The sequence below is a fragment of the Neoarius graeffei genome, chromosome 13 (genome assembly GCF_027579695.1).
Source record: "Neoarius graeffei isolate fNeoGra1 chromosome 13, fNeoGra1.pri, whole genome shotgun sequence".
NCBI lineage: Eukaryota > Metazoa > Chordata > Actinopteri > Siluriformes > Ariidae > Neoarius > Neoarius graeffei.
The window spans coordinates 26,346,759-26,365,359 of NC_083581.1; the positions used below are offsets into that span (position 1 = coordinate 26,346,759).

An 18,601-nucleotide genomic window follows, 5' to 3' on the forward strand; every position below is an offset into this window, starting at 1 on the left:
TGACCATTCCCATTAATGTTGCATGGCCATGACTCGGATGCATACCTGATCTAGGACAACATAAAGTGATTCACATCTGATTTGAAACAATTGGATTTCTGTGTCCACATGTCAGATGTCACATTAAGACAAAAAAAAAAAAATTCAGATGAACGTCAACCTTATATTCCACCAGATGGAGGACACTGAACTCACCTCTGTAATTCTTCAGGTGCTATGACACCAGTGGATATAGTGCTAAATCAATTTTTCTCCTCATATTCACAAACAAAAAGTACTACAATGTCTGCCTCAGAGAAATTATTCTTTTTGGCCATTATGCACTTTCCACTGTGTGAACTTGGCCTTTTTTTAAATGGAGTTTTGCAGGCATTACAAAAGACAAACCAGCTATGGTGTGCATGCACAGTAATTTACAGCTAATTGTCATTTATCAACATACACACAAGAACAAAGAAAATCAGCATTTATGAAACTTTTGTTAAGTCCGGCATTAATTTTTCATTCAGTTTATCTTTCCCAAACATTTACACAAAAGTTGATGAAAAAGACCCAGTTGGAGGAAACAGAGCTATGTTGTCTATTCACATCCACTGGTTATGACAGCATATTGTATATTTTGTTCAAATAGTAACACATTAAAAATGAACACTGCCATTTTGCATGTCCTTTAACCAACACTGACTATACATTCTCTCAGTGTGGGAAATAAGGAATTTTAAGCAGACGGTCACAGAACAGACAAGTCTGAAATGCTGTCTGTCCGTGCAAATTTCAGCATGTCCGAATGATGGACCAAAGGCCTGGAACAAACCTGAAGGGCTTTAGATGCCTGGAGATGGCTTCTCCACTATTTCCAGGCACATTTTTGTGATCTTCAAAGACCAAATTACACTAGACATTAGTTGCTAATTACACTACAAATGGGAATATAATTTACAAGAAAATGTCAGAAGATTCAAGAAAAACATGCTTAAAGTTTATACCCAGGAAAACAGTAGCGCACATACAGGTCAGTTCCATGTCTAGAAAAAAAAGTATGGGGAAGGATGTTCCAGTTGGTTACAACTTAATGGTACTCATATACAGGTACTATAACAACACTCATGAAAACATTATGTCAACAATAATTTTTTATACCATGTTTATAATAAATCTATAAGAAATTTAGTAATTAACAATACAACTATTCTTACATAATAGTTAAGCATTTGAGTATGAGATTCCAAGTAACTTTGTAACAAAATCACTTTTAAAAGGACTCAAAACGAGACATGGTAATATCATTTGGTATTCAGCCTAAAATATGCTGGACTAGAACTTAGTAAACTTGAATCTTGAACAGAAGATTCAAGAAAGTAAAATAAAAACTTAAAATATAAATCTACATCCTACAAACCATATAACTATGCTTATCATTCTTATTATGAATGAAAAAAAAAAAAGCACATAACCAATGGTTGGCAGTTTGGCACTTAACATAATACTGTACTGCAAAGTTTCTTGTAAACTGAACTCTTAATCAACTGAGTGGATAAATCAGACACTGTCAACCCTAAGACACTAATTCAAATGCATCATGTATTAAAAACAATAGTGAATACTGAGTGTCTTAATAATAATAATCATCATCATCATCACAATCATCTTATTTAGTGTGCCACTCGGGGAACGGGAGATGCCTGTAAATTTTGGCGAGGCTAGGACCTTCGGTGGCCGACTTATGAATTTTTAAATCCCCGTGCACGCGAGCGGCTGGAGCCAGGGCTCGTGCTAAAGTTTTCCACGAGCCATGCTCCCTCCTGACATCGGATCAGGCTTTGCCTAGGTTGGTTTGAAAGGTCTTGGAGAGAGGGATGTGCCTGTGAATTTTGGCAGGGGTAGGCCCACTGGTGGCCGAGTTATGAATTTTTAAAGGCTGCCTCGAGCCAGGGCTCATATTAAAGTTTTCGGCGAGCAGTGTTCGCATGGGGGTTTTGGGGGCGAATAATGGGCTAACGTGGGGTCGTACCAGGCCATGCCTGGGCTGGTTCGAAAAGGCTCGGGGAATGGGAGGTGCATGTAAATTTTGACAGGGCTCGGACCTTTGGAGGCCATGTTATGAATTTTTAAATCCCTGCATGCGAGTGTAGCTGGAGCAAGGGCTTGTACTAAAATTTTCTGCAAGCTGCGCTCATTCCTGACATCGGATCAGGCCATGCCTGGGCTCCCTCGAAAAGGCTCAGGGAAAGGGATGTGTCTGTAAAGTTTGGCAGGGCCAGGCCTTTGGGTGGCTGAGTTATGAATTTTTAAAGGCTGGCTCAAACAAGTATTAAAGTTTTTCAGGGCTCCGGGGCCAAGCCGCAGTCGTAGCGGGCCGTGCCTTGGCTGGTTTGAAAGGACTCGGGGAAAGGGATGTGCCTGTAAAGTTTGGCAGGGCTAGGACCATCAATGGGCAAGTTATGAATTTTTAAATTTGGGCCCGCAGGACCCCCATTTCACAGGCCATGTTATGACAATGTATTCGCCCAGTGTAACATTTGGAAGAAAACTGGAAGTAGATTAGATCCATATCTTTACAATTTTTCATGGGCCATCCAGTCCGATGCTTTTGAAATACAGATGGACAAATGTGAAAATTACCAGTAAATGTCCAGCCTTATTTCCCCACACAGATCTCTAGACTCCAATACTAACAAATTAAACCCAGTTTTTGGTAGGAGGCTCAGGCTTCTGGACTTTTTGTAGTAGAATACACTTCAAAGTGATAAGTAGGAGGAAGGAGTGAATTAAACTGCTTCACACTCGAATATTAAAGTGTAGCAAGGACGTGTTGCCATATGATGCATTTCGAATAAACACACAAAACAACTCACATGATGTTGGCCTTGTGCACAGCGGTGACCCTGCGTCGCCCTTTCTCTCTGGCTAACTTGAAGGCATACTCAGCAACACGCAGCGAGTTACTCCGTGTGATGATCTTCAGGGACTCCACCACACCAGGTACACTCTAACACACACCAAGACAAAGAGAGACGACCAGACACACACTACTTTTATAATGTGGACTAATTCCAGTGACACAATGAAGATGCCTGGCTTGCATAGAATGAACAGGAAGGGAAATTAACTACAACTGAGACCAGTATTATTAAAGGCAAAAGAAAGAAGAAAGAAAAAAAAAGTAATGAATGACCACTGATGAATGGAGGGATAACTAGTGTTTACCTCATGCTCTAGGCTGCTATACTCGCCCTCGGTGTTCTCTCTAATGATGATGATGTCAATGTTCTTGTGGCGGGTCTGAACCCCCGGCAAGGACTGGCAGTGCATCACATTGGCGTACAGGTCCAGGCTGGTGCTGAGAGACATAGAAAAGGATGAATAGAAAAACAGAATAAGAGAGTGAGTTTAAAACAGACAGCTGTGGAAAAGATCCAAATACCAAGTTAAAACATGCTGTTGATAATGAAGACCAGCTTACAATGAAATCTTTTTTTTTTTTCTTTTCAGTTAATCTCATGTCCTTTGGAAGTCATATCAATAGTTGATTACAGAAAAACAACGGCCTTACCGGAGAAGATTGTTCCTCGATTTGTGTGAAGGTGGCAGTGTGTGGTTTGTCTCAATGTTGCCTACAAAAAAGGAATTGATCAAAAAGACAAAACCTCCAAGTTCATGGCATGATTAAAGCTTTATACTAATTTTAACAAGATTACTTACTTTCCCTCTTAACACAACTATTCACAGGTATAATACGGCGCTACAGTATGATGGATTTGTAAAGAGGGTTATCTGAATTTCACTGATTAAAAAGCTGAATTTCCATGACACAGTACCAGTAAAAAGTTTGAACAGACCTAATTTAATGTTATTTTTATTAATTAAAAAAAAAAAGTCACTTCATAACTTAAAAGTAAACTTTTGACTGGTACTGTATCATGAACGGAAAAACGGGCCACCTTTGTAATAAGCAGACAAAAACCCACCAGAATAGTTTAAACCCATTAGTTTGTGAGCTTTATTTACTAGTTTACAGATGATTTCAGTACAAAACTTAAAGTTTTCATTGTTCAAACATCGTGAAATAACCCAATGTATAAAAATACTGCATGGAAAATGACATTTTGATAAATAGCAAATAAAATTTAAACATGCAATTTAAAATTTAAACAAGATTCTCTGATATTCCATGACTTGGCCCAAAAAAAATGATCAAATCCCCCGACTTTCCATTTCTGGAAAAAGATTTTTTTTTTTTAAAATTCCATGATATTCTAGAAATTCCATGACCAGTGGGAACTCTACTGCCGCTTTTCCACTACCAACGCGGCTGAGTTGGGCTGAGCCGTGCCGTGCTGAGTCGAGCTGAGTGGGGCTGTTGGAGTTGCATTTCGACTACAACCGCGCTGAACCGTGCTGGCTGGAAGTGGGTGGACACATTGGGTGGAGTTAGCGAAAGTGGGTGGATGTCACGTGATGTCGTTAGGCGGCGCAAACAGTGACATCAGTGACCTTTTAAGCGGTAGTCTCACGACCCAGATAGTAAACAATAAACATGGAGTCGTTAGTGTTGCTGGTCTTGGTGCTGTGGCTTGTTGTCACCGACAACGCCAACAGATACTGGCAAGAGCGTATAGATGAGGCGAGGCGCATAAGGCTTCAGAAATTCTCGTAATTCATAATTCTTCTTCTTCCGGGTTTACAGATCCCAGCGTGCTCGCGGGGCGTGTGTGGGCATGTGAGGACACTCCTCCTCACCAATCAGTGCACAGGGGAGTGTCTCCTCACGCCCCCAGCCCCACTCGGCTCGGCTCGCTTCAGCCCTACTCCAAAACCGTGTGAGTTTTGGGGGCTGAGCAGGGCTGAAGCGAGCCGAGTCGTGCTGTTCTGAGGTAGTCGAAACGCGAGCCATGTCGGGCTGAAGCGAGCTGAAGTGAGCTGAAAAAGGGTAGTGGAAAAGGGCCATAAGTAAACACTGCAGTGGCATTTCATCAACTCCATTCATATTATGTCTTATCTAATGGAAATTTGAGCATTATTGTGCTTTATTAAAGCTGTAAAAAATGACTGATTATGAAAACTATCAATTGTTTTAAAAAAAAATGTACTATATACACACACCAAAAATATTTGAAATTATTTCTTTCCATCATTCAAATCAACTAATACTACCACAGAACTCATACATAGACTTAATTAAATAAGGTCACTAACTATTATAATATAACTAATATTAGTGATTTCAGAGAATCTGTCATGGTAACAAGAGTATTACCAAGTGAATATCGTGACTTATTCCCTCCAAATCAGAGGATCACAGTAGTCCATACATATTTAGACTGATTGCAGCAGTACTACACTGTGACCAGTGAACCAATCTTTCCTGCATTTCTAGCCATGATTTGTTCAATTATGACCAGACAATTTCAAAATAAATCCACTGCCATAGTCAATCCCACTGACCATCTCGCTAACAAATACTCAGATGTTAAATTAATTTGGCTTGCTGCATTTGCGTCAGGCGAATCATTTTCAGCGTGTGGAATCGACTCTGAAGCTTTGTGGTCAACTTTTAATTTTCAATGCCTGGATTCAGTGAATTGACTCTTAATTGTGTCACAACTAATCACGCGTTTTCCTAAGTTCATGTGGAGTAGGAAAGTTTGAACAGCGCTGTTATTTGTTTACTTAATGACCCGATCTGAATAATTCCTCTGAAAAGCAGATCATGTACCAAATTAAGCCCATGTTTACATTAGACCGTATCAGCGGATCATCAGATTAACGTTTTTAAAACGATTCGTGTGCACACAGCAACACCAATACACGATTTGCGTGCACACAGCAACACCAATACACGGATACGCTCGGCTCCGCAGGCATCCTGCGCTCCAAATCACTCCGCCCTGAACAGCGAGTGCCCTCTGGAGGGTGCGCACTCCGGCCCTGCGCAGCTCACAGAGCGCGCGAGTGAAGTGCACAAGCTGTGATTCGGGACTGAGACGCTGTGTGTGATCCCAGCGCATATCACTTACCACTTGCAAGTGGAAGGATGGCAAGCCTAAAGACAATCATAACTACACAATGGGCAGTATTTGCATCAGTATTTGCAGTATTTTCATATACTTTTATACTCTTTAATGAAAGGTGATACAAGGCGGAAGTCCGCGCCGTTTTTCAGCAGTCATGTCACATGACAAACGCCAGCGAATCAGGAAGGTGGATGTCACAGTGACGTTGTCCAATGACGACGCCAGCTAGAGCTCAGCACAGCGTATCTCAATGTTTATACAGCACCGGAGCTGACACGATCTGGATTGAATACGTGGACCCTGGCGGATTCCCGTTTCCCGGCGTTTCCAGGCGGTTTAATGTAAACGGACAGTGCATCCGCGAAGAAAACGAGACAGATACGGTCTAATGTAAACTTGGCCTAAGATAGTCAGCTCACCCAAGAACGTCTATTACAAACAATGGCAGAGCACTAACCCTTAAGAGCAACTCCATTCCGACGTATAGCTGTGATGGCATTGTTAATGTCATCCTCGTTCGTTAGGGAAGAGTTCACATTGACCACCTCAAAGTCCACAGGGACGCAGCTGAACCTGCAATGCAATAAAACACTTAGGCCAAAAAAAAAAAAAAAAAAAGATAGTGTGTTTCCGGTAACATGAAATACTAAAATAAGGTCGGTAGGTAGGAAAAAGGTTTTTTTTTTCTTAATTTTTTTTTATTTTGTTTGAAAAAATTAACACAAGTAAACATCTTACAAAATAGTATTTTGGCACAGAATCCTTTATACCACACATCATGATAAAATAAAAGTGTTTTAATCTTTAAACAAATAAAAAAAAATAATCGTAAGAGTTTGAGTTATGATCTACGGAAGCGTATTGCTGCCACACTCAAAAAAAATTGGCTTAGAATCAAGTAATTACGTGAAAAGATATTGTTAACAAAAGTTATCACGTTTTTACAATATATTTATCATGTAATAACATATCACGTAATTTCATGATACGAAATTATCACGTTATTTCATGATATTTTCATGTAATAACATGAAAACACCTTATCAAAAAATAACGTGAAAATAACGTCCTAGGCTAGGCTACTTCCATTAAAAGCAGACGGCCTAGCCTACTGTAGAACTTGGGTCGAGCAAAAACACCGAGCAAAAACATGGCTGAATCCTGAATGACTCCTATTTGTATAAATAGGGGACTACATAGGCGGCAAAACGTAGTGTTTTTCCCTGCCATGGAAGTGCACTTGTATATTGAAGAGGAAGCAATTTGCATTACAGCCTTGAATGAGGATTCAAAATGGCGGCTCGGCTCAGTTTTGCGCTTCCATGTTTATGCAGGAGGGCTGATAGAAGTGGCGAAACATTTTACTTTTTATCGTTTCTTTCACAACTTGAATGCGTCGAAACAAAAATTATGACAAACTAACGCCGCTTACACTAAAATATAGAGGGAAATTTGTAATAAAAACTTTATGGTCGGCAATTTCGCCGCCGAAATTCTCGGTCGGTCGGGTTACCGGAAACACACTATTTTTTTTATTTGGCCTTATTCTCAGAAAATAAAACCCACACTACGAAAACTAGATCGGCCTGTTTGCAAATAGAAAGTTAAACTAAACTATGAACTGTGTGATCAGTGCAAGAAAATGATCTGGGAATGTTTCATATAGTGTGTATGGAGAAAAATTCTGACATTATACTCCTTAGTACCATTAACAATCAGTGCGTTTACATGCACATCCAAATCGAGCTACTGTCGGTAATCGAGCTAAGGGTCCCAGCAGGGGTGCCAGAGAAATCCAATCCTACATGCACACAAGGAAATCGAGCTATTGTGTGAGGTACATTGTGCACCCGAGCCACAGGTGGCGCTACACGCCCCATCGTGTTGGTACACTTCCGGTTGTCGTCATGAAGAGCTATTCAAGAGTATAAACAAAGTTATCAGTTCCGTGTTCACAAGAAGAACGACGACGAGGACAGCAACATCAAGATATATATATTCAACTCCTTAAGCTGAATGAGCAAGAACTCTATCTCCTCATTGCTCCAGAAGTGCACGTTTCTACTACTGTTGTCATGCTGACCGAGGCTGTCGTGTTTCCCGCTTGTGGTCTCGTCACTCGTCACTTCCGGAAGGGGCAGTGCTGAAGTAAGTAGCTCGACTACGTAGCTCGATAGGGTATACGTGCACTAAGTAGCTCGGCTACAATCGCATAATCTAGGTCGCGTAGCTTGATTACGAGAAATCCAGTTCGGTTCGATTTCAGCCGAGCTAAGGTGTTTCCATGGCATTTAGAACTTCGATTTCAGTCGAGCTACGGCAGAAATTCGATTTTCTCTATGTGCATGTAAACGCACTGAGTGAAAGCCATTGCTGTTTATACACGATCTTTTCTACAGTACAGTCAAGTCAGAGCTTTCAGAAAAGTTCAATGTAGGTACGAAAGCTTTTTTACATCACATTACATTATACTGACAGAGAAAGCGCTCTCGAGACAGACCTGAAGAGTTCTCGGACGTGGTTAAGCAGCTCTGGGCCGATCCCATCTCCTGGGATCAGTGTGACCGTGTGCCTGCCGCCATATCTGGCAGGGGGAGGCTGAAAACACCAGCACACCGCTCAGACGTATCCATTTGGCATGCTATGGCATTTATAAAAAAAAGTGTTCATATGCTTGAAATGAAGTGCTTGATACTTACAATGCTTTTTCCCTAAGGAGTGAAAAACGATGAGAGGAGAAAAAAAAGGAGGTTAGAGAGACACAGAGAGAGAGCATGACAAAAAAAAATCAAGCAGATAAGACCAATAGAAACAGGATACGCTACAAAAGAACAGGTTAAACATTTCTTTCTAGACAAATTTCTTGGCAACTCCTGGCTTTATAGTTTTAAGGAAAATCCACCCTGAACAACCTGCATATTAATCTTTATAATTAACATCTAATCCTCAACAGCACACCAGATTAATTTCGTTATGAAATGCTGAGTTGTTTGAGAATTTTGTTTAAACTTTTTTCTTACACTTAACCAAGTTTTCTACCTTACCCATAATGCCATTCAGCTACCTGCTGACAGTAGCACCAGTGCAGATTCATCTCTACCTCAGGAGAATGATGCAGTAGTACTTTAGTCTAGCCCCAGGGCTTGACATTAACGGTTGTCCGCTTGTCCGGGACAAGTGATCCTTTATGTCGGACAAGTTCATCGTCTCAGTTACTTGTCCAATCGGACAAGTGCCAAAATATGCCGATATTCGGGTTACATATCAAATTTATCAGTTTATTCACATGATTCCCGAAGTATCTCACTCGACATATTGTTTTGATGAATCGCCGGATGTTTCTGTTCGGAAAGAGCGATGTGCGCATGTGCAATATTCCGCTTGTAAAACCGGCCAATACCGCTTTGTATATTTGAGCTGAAAAGTAAACGGTCGTTTACCAGACCCTCCAGGATTTCGCGATGTTGCGATTTGCAACATCAACGCAAATTCAACCAATCCCCGTGAATTCAGGGCGGTGTTGCAATTATATCCAATCACCGCAAATTTCCCGCGAATTTGACCAATCGTTGGCGTCGTCTTGAGGTGACGTCGACAAACTACCTTCCGCCTTACTTCCGTGTATACGTTCAAGAGAAGCAGCATGTGCGAGTCAGTGTTTATATCGGCTTAAATTCTGTTACTGAAAGTGTGTTATGTTTACAGTGAAGGACTGTGTGCACTTTACTTTTTTTTTTTAATTTAATACAAGAAATTAATGGATGCCAACATTTTTGCCAAAATGGTATTTTATTTTCCATTGTTTAGGCAGCTTCAGTATCATACTGTGAGATTCTGTTCAAATTGTTTTCTTTTCTTCTATGAAGCCTGAGCCATTTATTTTTTTATAATTATTGTTTAATTTAGTCTTCAGGAGAGACTGCCTGCACACAGTACTAGTATTAATAGTTTTTTTTTCTTACATGAAAGCTGAGGCATTTATATTATATTTTAAGGTAACTTCATGTTGTGCTGTGAGGTTCTATGCACTTTAACTTTTGAACCAACAGGTGCATTTGGATAAGTAAAGCCTATTTTTCTGCATTTTTGTAGTCCTGGTAATCTTTTATATTGGTAAAGTTGTTTATAGGACCATTTCTCAGTGTCTTTTGTTTTTTTTTAATCAATAGTTTTTCAGTAATAACTTAATATTTAACATATCACTCAATTTTAATCACAAAAAGAGAAAATCGCAACAATTTCTCGCAAGGTTCACTTCCTCCCGCAATGTAATCGCAACAAAAACCTAAAAAACACTGCAACTTTCATCGCAACCATTAAATACCATACAGGAGCCACACTGAATAATTAGACAACAACAATTAATCACTGGAGGATATATATTCAAAGTTAATAATTTAAAAATGAAAATATATATAATTTTAATTTTCTGGTTTTCAATTTCTCATAAATAAATTAATGATTGATGGAGTCCAATTTTTTCTGCAGTGAATAGATTTTTGTGTTAAAGTAATTCTGGTGAAATTAGTTTATTACAAATACTTTATTTGCATTTTTTTTCCTCAATTTTTTCTTTGGACAAGTCAACTTCACATTCGGACAAGTAAATTTCCTTTCAACTTGCCCGACAGGACAAGTGGTTTCAAAAGTTAATGTAGAGCCCTTTCTAGCCCTCTCACATCCTCATCTGTACACTCAAATAAATCAATCACTGGAAAATCATCTTCTGAGACGTCAGCATGGTACCCAACTGTTAATGGGGATATATTATGAAAAACTCACTTTTTCAGTGCTTGTGTACATACATTTGGGTATCTAGAGTGCCTACCAACCAACAACCTCTGAAATAAAACAATTAGTTTCTTTTGGGCTCCTATTTCAGAAAATGTGCTTCAACAAGCCGTTCAGACTTGGCTAGCATTATGTTGAAGTGAGCTCGGCACAGGAACCGCTCTGTTGTTGGATGCACAGAGCGGAACGCATTGTTGCATCGACCCCTAGCCTCAGTGGAGAAAAGAACGGAGTGGATTGAGTTTATTTTTATTCTTTTCCCAGCGACAGTCACCAAATACCTGTTCTAACTCCTTTTTGTCGGACTGCTTTACCAACTTTCGCAACAAAACTGTACCTCAAAGAGGGATCAATACCAACTGTCCGTGGCAAAACTGCAGATGAGGGAAAGGCAAGTATTTAAAAAGTAATTATGCTTTGTTTCTCTTTGGTTATTTAGCACCAGCTAACACTAACAGCTGAGGTAATACTATGCTCATTTTCGAGAAAGTTATTAGTCTTACTTGCTGCAGGATCCATAATACCGCAAATTCTTAGTTTGTTAGCTGAATGTCTGCAAGATGAACTTTATCTTACAAACAAAATCTTAAATAACATGAGAGCAAAACGAGAGAATAGGTGTAGGGGTTGACGATGTTAAGTTTTGTGAAGGGAAAATGTGCTTTACGTCCATTCGTAATTTGGGAAACGGGCAGACTTTGCAGTGTCTGTGTGTGTTGCTGCTAGAATGAGAGCTCAAAGCAAACAGTGTTGTCTACATGCAGCAATACGATCACCTGTTGCCATGAAAGCACAAAACTGTATGCATGTGGGTGCACCTCACAGAAGAGGGAGGTGAGGTGAGCAAGACTCAGCATTTAAAGGAACAGTCCACCGTACTTCCATAATGAAATATGCTCTTATCTGAATTGAGACGAGCTGCTCCGTACCTCTCCGAGCTTTGCGCGACCTCCCAGTCAGTCAGACGCAGTCAGACGCGCTGTCACTCCTGTTAGCAATGTAGCTCGGCTCAGCATGGCCAATGGTATTTTTTGGGGCTGTAGTTAGATGCGACCAAACTCTTCCGCGTTTTTCCTGTTTACATAGGTTTATATGACCAGTGACATGAAAAAAGTTCAGTTACACAAATTGAAACGTAGCGATTTTCTATGCTATGGAAAGTCTGCACTATAATGACAGGCGTACCAACACCTTCTGCACGCTTCGACAGCGCATTGATATCTGAGCTCCGTATCAATGCGCTGCCGAAGCGCGCAGAAGGTGTTAATACGCCTGTCATTATAGTGCGGACTTTCCATAGCATAGAAAATCGCTACGTTTCAATTTGTGTAACTGAACTTTTTTCATGTCACTGGTCATATAAACCTATGCAAACAGGAAAAACGCGGAAGAGTTTAGTCGCATCTAACTACAGCCCCAAAAAATACCATTGGCCATACTGAGCCTAGCTACATTGCTAACAGGAGTGACAGCGCGTCTGACTGACTGGGAGGTCGCGCAAAGCTCGGAGAGGTACGGAGCAGCTCGTCTCAATTCAGATAAGAGCATATTTCATTATGGAAGTACGGTGGACTGTTCCTTTAAAGAAACAGGCACTCAAATCGTCCATTCTGAACAGAACTATTTAGACAGGGTGAGAAGTAGCCTGGGAAATCCCATGCTGCTTTGCTCAATCGTCCCGATCTGAAAAGACAGCATGGAAACTATGGTCTAAAGGCTCGCCTGAGTTAGGGAGCCAATCAGAGAGTGGGGAGGGGTGGAAAGACGGTGACGCGTACTACTCGACAAACGGAAGCTTGTAGTTTATTTGGGACTGTTTACGGATCACATTTAACATGGCGGCGAGCGATACGAACCAAACTTTCGATCAAGCTTTAGACACTGTTCTGAATAGTTTAGAGCGAAAGTTTGTTTTTAAAAAAGAACAGCGTTTGGCGTTACAGTCTTTCACTGACATGAAAACAAATGCCTTTGCCTTGCTCCCGACAGGGTTTGGTAAAAGTCTCATTTACCAACTAGTCTTGCACAAACGGCAGTAATCGTTCGGTGCCATTGTTTTCCTATTTTTGTTTTGCCTTCTCTTTCTCTTTCCTTCTCTTCTTCGCCTCTTCGTCGCTCTAACTACGTCACCGGGTACAACTGCCATGATTGGCCATGGGCTATGTATACGCCAAATGATAGACATTCGCAACGTCCAATAAACGGCCGTTGACAATCGTAAACCACACCTCCCCTACGAGAAATTCAATAGGCGGATTCCAGACCATATTTCACTTGTGATGTGGTCTGGTGTTAACCAGACTAGGTGAGAAAGGAGCTGTGGGGCTTTATCCTTGTGGTATTTTGACCAAAGCATGTCCCAGACATTTCATTACGACCTCAGGGAACTGTGTGGACTTGTGGAAAAGGGGTGTAATAGGTCACCTTTAACTTCTCATGGGAATTACAAAAATGCAGCTTTATCCAACAAATTAGCACCAAAATCACAAACACATCACACATATTCCAATATCAACATATCTAATGTTCAGAGTGGAGTTTTCCTTCAACATACAATCTGTAATTTACATCAGTCAATAAAATCAATACCCACTGTGCATGTAGATTTCTCCCTTTGGTTGAGGAGTGCTGTTCCAAATACCTAAGAAGGAAACAGATAGGTACACAGAATCAGAATCACTTTATTGCCAGGTATGTTACACACACGACGAATTTGACTCCGGTTCGACTTAGCTTTCATAGTACAGACAGAAAGAAAGTATAGGAAAAAAAAAAGCGCACACACACACACAGTTAATCCCATCCAGCACGATTACTATTAGGTCAGTAAGTTTGGTAAACTTAAAGATAGAATATGGCATGTCATGGGGGCAGCATGGTGGTGTAGTGGTTAGCACTGTTGCCTCACAGCAAGAAGGTTCTGGGTTCGAGCCCAGCGGCCGACGGGGGGCCTTTCTGTGTGGAGTTTGCATGTTCTCCCCATGTCTGCATGGGTTTCCTCCGGGCACTCCGGTTTCCCCCACAGTCCAAAGATATGCAGATTAGGTTAACATGGGGCAGCCATGGCCTGAAGTGCAACTTGAGCAAGGGCACCAAACTCACAACTGCTCCCCTCACACTGCCCACTACTGGGGGGGGAGATGCTCATTGTGCACTTGTGTGTTCAGTGCTTCAGACGGGTTAAATTTCACTGTAGGCTTAAGTCTGTGCTCGAGTGTATGTGTGACCAAGGCTACTTGGCTTGGTCACTGAGGTGGTGTTTACATTAGACCGTATCAGCGGATCATCAGATTAACGTTTTTAAAACGATTCGCGTGCACACAGCAACGCCAATACACGATTCGCGTGCACACAGCAACGCCAATACACGGATACGCTCGGCTCCGCAGGCATCCTGCGCTCCAAATCACTCCGCCCTGAACAGCGAGTGCCCTCTGGAGGGTGCGCACTCCGGCCTGCGCAGCTCACAGAGCGTGCGAGTGAAGCGCACGAGCAGTGATTCAGGACAAATAGCAGGAAGTGAAAGTCCGCGCCGTTTTTCAGCAGTCGCGTCACATGACCAATGTGGCATGACCAATGCCAGCGAATCAGGAAGGTGGATGTCACAGTGACGTTGTCCAATGACGACGTCAGCACGTGGCATGACCAACGCCAGCGAATCAGGAAGGTGGAGGTCACAGTGACGTTGTCCAATGACGATGTCAGCTAGAGCTCAGCACAGCGTATCCTCGTTTCTCAATGTTTACACAGCACTTCTGGATCAGATACGTAATGGACTGAATACGTGGGCCCTGGCGGATTCAAGTTGTTCCGCTTGTGGAGTCGTTTCCCGGTGTTTTAATGTGAACGGACAGTGCATCCGTGACGAAAACGAGACGGATACAGTCTAATGTAAACACCACCTGAGTGTAGTGTTGTGACGTTCGCGAACGAACCGATTCTTTTGAACGGCTCCTAGGCATGAACGATGAGAACCGAGTCTCGAGCTGGGGGAGCCGTTCTTTCTGTCGTTCTTTTTGTGTACTGTGTTTCAGATGAAAAAGCTCCTGCTTTACTCCTCCTCCCTTCACTGAGTTAGGGAAAGGTTACGGTGAGGGCACAGTGGTGCCTATTTGTCTGATATGCAAATGTAGCTATCAGACAAATAGGCACCGATGTGACATCGGGGAGTGGGAGGTGGTCGTCAGAGCGCAGCCCGTTGTGGTCATGCTGCTTGCGGAGAATTGGAGGGTTGGGGGAGGGATGGCACCAGTTGTGCACGCTGTCTTCACATGTACCCAAAAAAAAAAAAAAAACGAGAGCGCCAGTGGGAGAGCGTCTTTTTTTCTATAAAATATTCTTGCGTTCTTGATAACTATGTTCTTGAGTGGGTTCTTTTTTTTTTTTTTTTTACAGAAAAGCCGTTCTGCATGGACATTCATTGAAGCCCTCATTGTTTTTTAATGGTTATTTATGAGCGTTTAGGGGTTACAATAATGTAAGTCTAGGTTGCTTTATATAAAAGGTATGTCCAGAAATATTGATGTCCCTGTCTAAGCAGAGGGATCTGGCTTCTTTAGACGCTGTCTTCTTAAAACTGAATAAATATTTAAAAAGAGCCAAATGAGCCAGTCTTTTGAACGGCTCTTTTCAAAGAACGGATCACAAAGATGCGGATCCCATCTGTAAAGGACCACACTAGTCCTTGTAAGTGTTTTGTTATTCTCTTGAGTAAAACTTACATAAATGTGTTTTCATTTGTATTTTATGTTATTTACGAATATAAGATTTAATCAAATTTCTGTTTGTGCTTTAGAATGGTTGGGCTATGAGGTTGAGTGAGTATTGTATGTGTGTGGATTTGTATGGACTTGGGGTGCTGTTTGTCCTTTAAGTGACACCGTAGCTCCACAAGAGGGAGACCTGTAAAGGTAGCAACCAGGTGTGATTAATTAAGAAGCTGCTTTGTTTGAGCTAAGCAGGCTTGATGTCCATGCTTCACCACAAAAGAAAAGGATATTTTGACGCCTGTTTTACAACAGAAGAGAAATGATTATATGTTGCATCCTTGGTGAGCGCAGTGAGGTATGTTTTGTTTGAAGTTTTTGTAACTTTGTATCAAGTGTTGGAACCAAATGTGAATGCCTTTGTTTTAATATTGATGTCTCAATTAAGAAATGTTGTACCTGTGAGAACGGTATGGTGATTTGTTGTTTGTTTGCTGTTTTGTATACCATGATATAGTTTTCACGGTGCTATGGGTGATGTTGGACTGACTTTGCTGCAAGTAAAATAAAATACACCTTGAGCATCAGTCGAGACTCTCTTTGGGATCCAAGGGTTGCTACACCATCAAAGAGCCATAAATCCCATCTCTACTGAGCGGCCTGTTTAAATCAAACTTGCGTGCACATAGCCCAGGAGTAATAGGGTTATACCCGGAACAAATTAGTAACAAGCTGAAAACTTCAGAATACCTTTAGGAATAACATACTAAAAGTCCCTGGAAATCCCCCTTGTGCTCTCTGAGAAATTCAAGATGGCGTCCAAAATGGCCGCCAAATGGAGATCTGCCCATATCTCAGGCCCAAAACAAAATATTAATGCAATTAAAAGGTCAGAATATATGTTTTGTAGGGTAGGAGAGTAAATTCCAACATGTGTGTATTAATTACATTGTGTATTCACATTATATAATAACAATGTACACATTATTATATTTGTGTATAATGTGTTCACTTGCCATGTCTGGTTAGATTGTCATATTTTTGGCACTGGGAGTTTCACTAAAACCAAAAACATCATGAACTCCAAAACATTACCTTAAATCCATTATAACAATTTATTTACATATATTGTTCATTATAACAAGAAGCTAATCCAATACAGTAAATCATGGCGACTGAGTGTTCCTCAAATAATGAACCTATTTACAAGAAGACAACTGGTCATTGTTCTATAACTTTCAACTTCAACAATAATTACAGACTTATAATTGTAAATCTATACATGTGCTATTTAATGTACACTACCGATTATAGAGTGTGGATCCATTGGTTACTCGTTCACTCCGTATCATCCTATTCTGTTCACAAAACAACAAACACAATTACTAGGGGTTGGAGCACTTATTTTCATTAATATTAAAGTAAATTGGTGGTGTAAAATGAAAAATGGCATGTTAAAAGGTCATGCTGAGTTTAGTCATTTTTTGTCCGAACACACTGGCATTGCTAGTAGTAAAGACTGACGCTAGAAACTCAGATTAATTTTTTTCCACCCTTAAACAAGCTTGAATAAATTCCCTACTTCATTGATGGTACAACAAAGGTCCAAGCATTACAACTGAGGCACTGAGAAGTGTTTAAGTCTACTCATTGTTTATAAGCAAGAGCTTTTATTGAGGCAGACCTTTTTGTCATGAAAGTCGCCGGAATGTTGAAGAAGTGGACTGAAACAGCTTGCCATTGTAGTTTTAGAAGAGAGTTCTCAAATTTAATTTCCCTTTAATATTTTATCAAAGCTTAAAAGATGCACTAAATATTAAGGAAATTGATGTCTAATTGTCTTACATTATGTTCATGTATGTAGGTAGCCTACTAAGCTAATCTGTCAATCATGTCAACCATCAAATTCCATGTAATTTCCACATTAATGACCTTGTAATCTTGGTTAATTTTAACAGTGTGACAATGGTGAATTTGCATTGCTTGTATGAGAGAACATATAATTTAACATTTTAATTGCATTTATATTATGTTTTATCCCTGAGATATTGAAAAATCTCCAATCGGCGGCCATTTTGGACGCCATCTTGAATCTCTCAGAGAGCACAAGGTGGATTTCCGGGGACTTTTAGTATGTTATTCCTAAGGGTATTCTGAACATATTCTGAAAAATTCAGCTTGTTACTAATTTGTTCCGGGTTGGACTCAATTTTGAGCTAATGCTCTTGGGCTAACATTCTTATTTCCGACCAGTTTTCAGACAAGTCCCACCTCTGGCGCTCGAATTGGCTCCTAGTGTCTCATGTGCTGTGCTCTGATTGGCCAGTTTCTTATACAGACAAGCGATGAGCCAATGCAAACGCAAAGGTGAGATTTCTCCGAAGGAATGCACGCTAGTTTTACTGAGAGTTTGTTAGCACAAGTGTTTCATTTTATTTCCATAAGAATATCTGAGCTTATTCTGTTTTTAACACGGTCTTATAAGTTTCACTTCAGGATTAAGATGCTACACCTGCTAGCTTTGTTGCAAATACGTGTATGTCATTTACAAGCTAGCCGCACCTTTTAGCAAACGGCCATGCTGTTTTTATTTGTTTTTTTAAATACAGTAACAAAAGTCATTATTACTACTTTATCGAATAAATGAATAATGACTAATTTAGTGACCAGTATCTTACCTTAACCGTGTTTCCTAGCCGTGTTGGGTTTAGAGCTTTGGAGAGAGACAGCATCGCTATGGAGGCCGCCATCTTAGATTTCGGGCGACTCAAGCCCGGCTGTATGTCAAATGCCTCTATGCTCCCGATCTAAGTGCACTACATACGTTTTACAATACTGTTTTTTTACACCCACTGCAGTGCGCTATATTTTAATAATGAGTCATTTGGGATTTATCCAACTTTGTAGGGGACATGGTGAATAAAAAAATAACAAAGCGTGGGAACGACTTATAAGGCGTGTGCACGAGATATTAATGCGCGCGCACGAGTTATAACCCGTGCGCACGGGTAGTTAAAAGTGAGGGGACGAGTTACAAATCGTTCCCTCGCTTTCATTAAGGCGTGTGCACGAGATATTAATACGTGCGCT

At 40.8% G+C, this 18,601-nt stretch overlaps 1 protein-coding gene across 1 annotated transcript in view; it reads right to left on the bottom strand.

Moving 5' to 3' along the window:
- idh3g (isocitrate dehydrogenase (NAD(+)) 3 non-catalytic subunit gamma) overlaps nt 1-18,297 on the bottom strand; it is a 36,725-nt gene extending 18,428 nt beyond the window's left edge. Inside the window, exons 1-8 of the mRNA XM_060937424.1 lie at nt 18,190-18,297; nt 13,399-13,446; nt 8,714-8,725; nt 8,515-8,612; nt 6,472-6,587; nt 3,554-3,614; nt 3,208-3,340; nt 2,856-2,989 (exon numbers count right to left, since the gene is read on the bottom strand). Coding sequence (XP_060793407.1) covers nt 2,856-2,989; nt 3,208-3,340; nt 3,554-3,614; nt 6,472-6,587; nt 8,515-8,612; nt 8,714-8,725; nt 13,399-13,446; nt 18,190-18,261 — 674 coding nt within the window. The 5' untranslated portion in view covers nt 18,262-18,297. The remainder of the gene's footprint in view (nt 1-2,855; nt 2,990-3,207; nt 3,341-3,553; nt 3,615-6,471; nt 6,588-8,514; nt 8,613-8,713; nt 8,726-13,398; nt 13,447-18,189) is intronic.
- Between the last annotated feature and the right edge of the window lie 304 nt (nt 18,298-18,601).